We start from the raw sequence: 7,912 nt of genomic DNA on the forward strand, positions 1-7,912 counted from the left end.
AGTCCATAGCATTGAACAGCAGGCTCCAACAATTAGCCTGTGGCAATACAATACATCCTAGCACACCCTATAGTTTATTGTTCCATTTCACGGTACATGTAGTCTGCATTAACATTTGAATGAAAAGTATCATTGGATATCTAAAGATTTTTTTTAAATAGCATTATTTTCATGTTTTCTTGTATAGGAAAATATTTAGCATGGAGGTTTGTCTGGCACTTAGTAAGAATAAATTATTTGGTCACTCTACTGTATCCTATGAAATACATTGGCTTTTGAGGAAATTGACATCCTCCTTAATTCTACCCTTGTAATGGATAATTGATATTGTTAAAACCCAAGATGTCTAAACCCAAGATGTCTAAACCCAACCTACGTAAAAAATAATCATGTTAATCCCAGCAGTTAGCTACAGTTTCAATGCTCATATTTACGAATGGGGATATGTTATTGAAATTCTTTGCAGCCTCTAAAGTATATTTTCCCTCTGATACCATACAAATATTACAGGATGGGGTGAGGCATTCAATATGATATTGACCCTGAATTTCCTCTTGTCTTATCTGCAAAGAACTTAGATTACATCAGAAGGCAGTGATACTGATATTTATAAATCACTTGTTAGGCTCAGCTGGATGTACTGTGATAAATCCTGCATACGACTATTATAGGAAGTATGTCAAGGACTTGGAGACAGTGGGAAGAAGATTGAGTACAACAGTACCTGGTGTGCGGCTCTGCAATAAGTGGAGAAAGGACAGAAGGCAAAAGTTTTAAGCTTTGAGATTTAATAATTGTGTTGTAATTTGAGCTATTTCAATAGAATAAATATTTTTAAATATGTTCCACTGGCAGGGGGCTTTACTAACCAGACGATTTGCAAAAACTACCATGAGAAAGTGGAAAGAGTATAAAGACAAATTGTCATAAGTAGCACAACCTATTTTCCTTCTCTTTTTCTGGTTCTCCAGCCACTTGTTTTTTTACGACTCTTGGTGAAAATTGCCAACTAGCCCTTCCAATCTGTACCACACTACAAAATTGGTATCATTGACCAAGTATGGAAATTGATCCTCTTTCCCTACACAACACAAAACAAAACATAAGCATGGCCCAGTCTCTTCACTAGTCCTAGCACATGGTGCTTTTAGGAGGCCAATAAACCTCCAGTCACAGGTTTCAAGGTACATTCAAACATTTGCTTCCCATATAATTAGGCGCTGGAGGTGCTTTTCCCCTCTCACCCTGACCACAAACTTTTTGAATCACTTCCCTCTAGAAGGTGACTCCGGACTGTCAACGCTGCCACAGCCAGACATAAAAACAGCTTTTTTTTCCCACGAGCAGTAGCTCTACTCAATAACCAAAGATATGCAGCCTCCTTTTGCTATGGTATTTTATTTAATTCACATGTTTAATCAATAATATTTTATTATTAATGTTTAATGTTTTATGTGTCATTCCTATCTGTCACTGTATGTCATGTTGTCACTTGCGGGCAGAGCAGCAAGGCAAATTCCTTGTATGTGAATACTTGGCCAATAAACTTATTCATTCATAACTCAATTTCTAAGCTACAGTTTACCTTTAAAAAATGAAGGTGTAGAGTGGGGGAAACAGAGGTTTCAATGCTGTTCCTTACAAGTCAACAGAGAAACCCAGAGGTTCGGGGACTTCTGCTGGCATTCTGCTGTGGTACAGATAGCCAAGGAAAGGCCAGTATGGGAATTTGTGCAGGAATTTTAATTTCCCAACCACTGAAAGAGCTCTGATGCACATCCTTAAATTGTATAAATGACCATGTGTACAAGCAATTGCATCAAGTTAAGTTTACTTGTTTCTGAATGGGTATTGGGGAGACCATGCATGTGCTTGTCCCTCTTATCTCTGCCACTTTGCCAACTACATCACTACACCATGCTTGGTACGCTACCGCCTTCACTACTAACATGCTACACCAATTTTGTAATTAGAAATGGAGAAATTATGAGTTTTTTAAATGTCAAACATGGTTTTGTGCCAAATGTTTATTATTTATTATAGGGTGCTCAAACAGCTTTTATGTTAACAATCCTGTAATAATTTCTCTGGGTTGTTCATATCCATACTCCAGGTGTAAGAATGTGTAATGTGTAATGTGTAAGAAGGAACTGCAAATGCTAGTTTACACTGTAGATAGATACAAACTGCTGGAGTAACTCAGTGGGTCAGGCAGCATCTCAGAAAAGGAATAGGTGACGGTTCGAGTCGAGACCCTTCATCAAACTCTAATGAAGGGTTTCGACCTGAAACGTCACATTCCTTTTCTCCTGAGATGCTGCCTGATCCACTGAGTTACTCCAGCATTCTGTGTCCATCTCCAGGGATTCCAGCAATCTTCCAGCCAATCCTGAAGGACTGGCATCCCTTGTTCGCATTTACTAACCTTTTCTTTACTTTGGCATTACAAGGGCAAGAGGATGGTGTTGTCCAAACTAAACAGCTCTGCCCTCACCCCTCCGGTAAAGCTGGCCAGGTAACGCTGACTTGTTTTTAATTTAAATTTCACCCAAGACCAGGAACATATATATATATACACACACTTTTTGTCAGCGTTAACTTTACACTTTGCTAAAATCAACCTTTCCTTCCCCGCCCCCGTCCTAAATCTCTTTTCATGAAGCTTCGTCAGTTTTGACTTGCGTGGGACACCCAATGGGGTATTCGCGCAATTTTCAATGATCACAAGCATGTCATTACAAGCTTTCAAATGAATCCTTTTTTTAAGAGCAGGCGGTTGATATGAAAGGGGGGAAAGCGGGTCCCAGTGCAAGCCCTCTTTGGTCTTCAGAGTGCTGCAAAACTCACCTCGTAAGCATCTGGCATGTTGATCGTTTCCCCGTGTTCGGCCACGTAGCCGATGATCCCTTTACCCCAGGGCACCTGGACTTCGTTGGAGTTTTCCATGCTGGAGGACGGCACCACCGTGGTCCCCGAGTGTACATCGAAGAGCTTGGATACCAGCCTCTTCTTGTGGGACGGCCCCTCGACTAGGAAGAGGGAGCAGCGGTCAGCGTCCACCATGATGCACAAGTTGATGAGGATCTTGTAGCTGAGGCTGGCCAGGTCCAGCTCGTTGGAGATGTCTTTGACCAGCTCCAGGAAGAACTCGCGCTCGTTGGCCTGCTTGAGTGAGCGCTTGTGGTGGCTGGCGGCCGAGGCGTGTTGGGGGGCGCTGACCCGGGACTCGAGCAGGTCGTTGAGCAGGTGGGCGGACGTGGGCGGCAGCGAGCTGGCCTTCCGCAGTAGTGCCCGCCTGCCCGGGCTCGGGGCCCGTACCACCACCACCTCGTCGTATGTGTGGTGGCAGGTCATGGTCCGGGAGCGGGCGAAACTCATCCTCAGCTCTTTCTGACACGCCCGCTGCAGAGTGGCTTCAGCTCTGCAGGCGTGTTTCTCATCGCCCAGCCCGGTGCCGGGGAGCCTCCCCGCCTTGTGCACCTTCAACCACTTGCTGACCGATTCGCGTTTGCCCTTCCTCAGCAGGTAGTCCTCGAAGAGGTCTGGGTGCCGGTCCAGGAACGCTTCCACCTCGGAAAAGTCGATGGTTGCCATGGCGCGGGAGCTGAGGAAAGTTGCCTGCTCTGGAAGTGGAAATAAAAGTTGCCAGCATCTCCGGATCCGCTGCTGGGACCTTCACCTTGCCCTGTCCCGACGTTGAGTTGAGCTCAGCCCTGCTCGCCAGCTAGCGCTCACTGCAGAGTTACCACTGGAAAGCAGCCGCCTCCCGACACTTGTGTTTATCAAGGGGTGGAGAGAGGGCGGACTCTGGGGGCCGATAGAGCGAGGCTATTGCAGCCATTTGTTGCCCATTCCATTCACTTCAAAGTGTTTCTGTCTGGAAGGAGGAGTTGTGGAGTGCCCCTGGACAGTGCTGCAGAACAGCAAGCGCACAGAAAGCCGTGCAGGCGAACGCTGCTATTTAACTGCTGTGGTGAGAGTGATAAATCTTTCGCAAACTAAATTCTGGCTGGAAAGTTTGTCGAGTGATGGATTCTGCCGCTGTTTAAAAACATTATTCAACCCGTCAAACGAGGCATCAGATTTGTTTAAAAATGTTGCCAAAAGACCAATGCGATGTGGAATAGACGGAGGACGGGAGATATTGGCTACTTTTAAGTTGCCACGGTTGCTTTTAAATATGCTAAGAATTAATGTGAGCTTAGTTAATAAACCTGTACATTCCGTTTGGTAATATATTTTTAGTATGTATTTACTATGATTATTAGGGTGTTTAAAGAATGTCTTAAAGCACACTTTAGTAAAATTTGAAATGGATGCAGATATTATTATTCTTTCCACATGAGTGGTGTCACCACAAGCTTCTCATTGAAACCAATAAATGTCACAGAAAGACAGTGCAAACATTAACTTCGCCAATGGTGCCCGTCTGGAAAATCCACCTTGACGTCCAGTGCACACAGACACACACAATTGATTGCTGCGTTGAAGCTGGGTGCCGAGCTTCGCATTTGCCACTGTCCCCCGACTCCAGCAGTCTGTTATTAATAGGCACACTCCAGGTTGCCATTAGATACAGTTATTTGACGTCAAGCCAGCGATAGTGGGTCAGGGAAACAGAGCACGTGCCTGCTTTCCTCAAAATAAGGTGTACAGAAGTCACCCTTGGACGTGTCTCCTTGCCTGACTACACAAGGGGTGGTTTGTCCTGGCACAAATTCGGGTAGGATAGATATAGATCCCTAGTTCAGGAGACTGAGGACTTACCATTGGCAATGGGACCAGAATATTTCCCCACTTTCAATCGTGCAATGCGGGCCCATTACAATTGACATTTAATTACTCTTGATTTTCTTCCATTGATCGTATGCCAGCCGATTCCCCGCAAAGTATATTGACCACAGTTTTAAAACTGTCATCGATTACTTTAAAGTCCCCTCGTGCTACCAAGGCATCAAATCCGCAACTCTTCTCTGTAATGACATATCTTAATTTCTTCATTTACAACAAATTAAAATATCTTAATTCAATCCGTTCAAGTCGCACTACTTTAAACATCTGTTCGACCTTGAAATCACATGATCAAAACTGTCGCTAAGTTAGTTTCTCTCTGAAGACGCTGTGAGCTCATGTTGTATTGTGCTGATAGACTCGGGTGAGAGTGAAAGCAGAATTTGAAGCTGAGCACGACTACTCAGCAAAATTGTGTTTTCTCTACATGGTCAATGTGCCAACTAGCTATTTCATGCAAATACATATTGTTTTGGTAATATTTACGTGAGTGCTGGAAAATTGGATTGAACTCTCCTTTTTGACCGGTTTGGAAGGAACTGCAGTTGCTGGTTTAAACCGAAGATAAACACAAAAAGATGGAGTAACTCAGCTGGTCAGACTGTATCCCTGCAGAAAGGAAATATGTGATGTTGCGGGTCGAGACGAGACCCTTCTTCAGACTCCAGAGAGTCGGACCCGACACGTCTCCTATTCCTTTTCTCCATAGATGCTGCCTGGCCCGCTGAGTTACTCCAGCTTTGTGTGTCTATCTGGACTGCGGTCACTGGACTCTTGCTTCGTGATTTCTCTTTGTTCAGAGAGGAATTGTCACACCTATTAGAATAGAACGATGACATCAAAGATTGGATGGACTCGGGGTAATGCCAATGGAAATCACGAGTTTGGATCTTTCAACGCCTCGGAAGCGATGTTTCCACTCCGGTTTTCGTAGATCTCTTCACGTGCGACGTTTCTCTTGAAAACCTGATGGAAAGATGAAAGGCTCTAGAGTGATCATATTGCATTTAAACACACCGAAAATATCACTTTCTGGAAGGCTTTTTGTCGAAAGGTTTGTAATGAGATGAAACATTTATCTTTGAGTGTTGCATGTTCCAACCATGCATAGGCCATCTTTCAAAACACAGTGATATATATTTAAAGAAGAGTTCACAAGTGATAGGAACAGAATTAGGCAATTCGGTCCATCAAGTCTACTCTACCATTAAATCATGGCTGATCTATCTTTCCCACCTCACTCCATTCTTCTGCCTACTCCCCATAATCCCATAACATCTGTACTAATCAAGAATCTATCTATCTCTGCCTCGGCCTCCACAGCCTTCTGTGGCAATGAATGAATTCCACAGATTCACCACCCTCTGACTAAACAAATTCCTCCTCATCTCGTTCCCAAAAGAATATCCTTTAATTCTGAGGCTATGGTCCTAGACTCTCCCACCAGTGGAAACATCCTCTCCACACCAATTCTATCCAGGCCTTTCACTAATCAGCAAGTTTCGATGAGGTGTCCCCTCATCCTTCTAAACTCCAGCAAGTCGAGGCTCAGTGCCAACAAAAGAGATAGAGATGGTGGGGAAAGATCAGGGTCCAGGGTGTGATTTAAGGTCATAAGGACATAAGTGATGGGAGCAGAATTAGACCATCTGGTTAATCAAGTCAACCACCATTCAACCATGGCTGATCTTTGCTCCCTCCAACCCCCATTCCCTGACATATACTAATGAAGATGCTGTCTATCTTTGCCTTAAAAATATCTATTGGCTGCCTCCACAGCCTTCTGTGGCAAAGAATTCCACAGATTCACCACCCTCTGACTAAAGAAATGCCTCCTCATTTTATTCCAAAAGGAACGCCCTTTAATTCTGAGGCTATGACCTCTTGTCCTAGACTCTCCCACTAATGGAAACATCCTCTCCACATCAACTCTATCCAGGCCTTTCACTGTTCAGTAAGTTTCAATAAGGTCCCCTCCTCATCCTTTTAAACTCCAGCCCAGTGCCATCAAAAGAGATAACGGTGGGTGGGAAAAGATCAGCGTCCAGGGTGTGATTTGGGTTGATTCAGCAAGGAGCAGACATGGCTCAACTGGCCTCCCTCTTGAACTGCTTTGTATCGACACACACTGGAGTTTAATAATAATGGTGTACAATTATGTTGCGTCCTTGAGAAACTCAACGCGAGCCCACCTCTTGAAGGCACGATCACAACAGACGCGTGCAACCTGATGTAGAGAAAGTGTTTAAAAGTACTTTAGATGTCAAACACCTCAAATATTACTGCACTTCCACAATCATTAGAAGGTCAGTTATCAGATTTAGCTGGCAAAATTCTGAATTTCCTCTCCAACTCTTGTCCTGTCTCTAATTTTAAGGTGTTCCTTAAAACCTATTTGACGATGTGTTTGGTCATGTACCCTGATATGTTTACCTGGATCTATTCAGCGTGTCATTTTGAGAAGCGATGACACACTTTGCTGCATAGGTAGATTGTTTTGTTCACACTATGAGCCAAACCCCAAGTTTCCTTAAAATCGGCAGGGGTTTATTAATGAAGAGTGCAGTTGTAACATGCTTTTGATGTCATGCAATTTCTATACCTCCATGTGATACAAAAAAGGAGAGATGATGGAGGAATGCAACGGATCAGGCAGTGTCTGTGGAACAAATTGGGCAGTCGATGTTTAGGGTTGAGATTCTTCATCCGGATTGAAGAGGGGAGAAAGCCAGTGTAAAGAGGCAAGGGTGAAGGGTCAAACAAGCATTAGCCACCAATTGATGGATACAATGGAGGAGGAGTTGATTGGTAGGTAACAGGTAGGTGGGGGAGGGAAATATGGAGATAGCGACAGAGCCTGGAAATTGATAAGTGAAGAATATGATTTTAGAAACTGATAAGAAAGGATAGTGAAGAGTAGAACTAAATAAAGAGGAATGGCAGTAGATGGAAACAGAGGGAGGAGAGGAGTCGATTTGGGGAAAAGAGAGATCACCTGGAGGAATGTGTGGGTGGTGGGCTGGTGGAGTAGATGGGGGAAGGAAAACGAACAGGATTTTAAGGGACTGGGTGGTATTGTAGGAAGAAGGAGGTACATGAGAGAACAAGAGTAGACGGGAGG

The 7,912-nt window shown here is 44.0% G+C and overlaps 1 protein-coding gene across 1 annotated transcript in view; it reads right to left on the reverse strand.

Annotated features, from left to right (window-relative positions):
- The window catches only part of LOC116990306 (dual 3',5'-cyclic-AMP and -GMP phosphodiesterase 11A-like), a 266,877-nt gene extending 263,028 nt beyond the window's left edge, over nucleotides 1–3,849 (reverse strand). The window contains exon 1 of the mRNA XM_033047817.1: nucleotides 2,848–3,849. Coding sequence (XP_032903708.1) covers nucleotides 2,848–3,594 — 747 coding nt within the window. The 5' untranslated portion in view covers nucleotides 3,595–3,849. The remainder of the gene's footprint in view (nucleotides 1–2,847) is intronic.
- Between the last annotated feature and the right edge of the window lie 4,063 nt (nucleotides 3,850–7,912).

This window comes from Amblyraja radiata, chromosome 2, assembly GCF_010909765.2.
Source record: "Amblyraja radiata isolate CabotCenter1 chromosome 2, sAmbRad1.1.pri, whole genome shotgun sequence".
Taxonomy (NCBI): Eukaryota; Metazoa; Chordata; class Chondrichthyes; order Rajiformes; family Rajidae; genus Amblyraja; species Amblyraja radiata.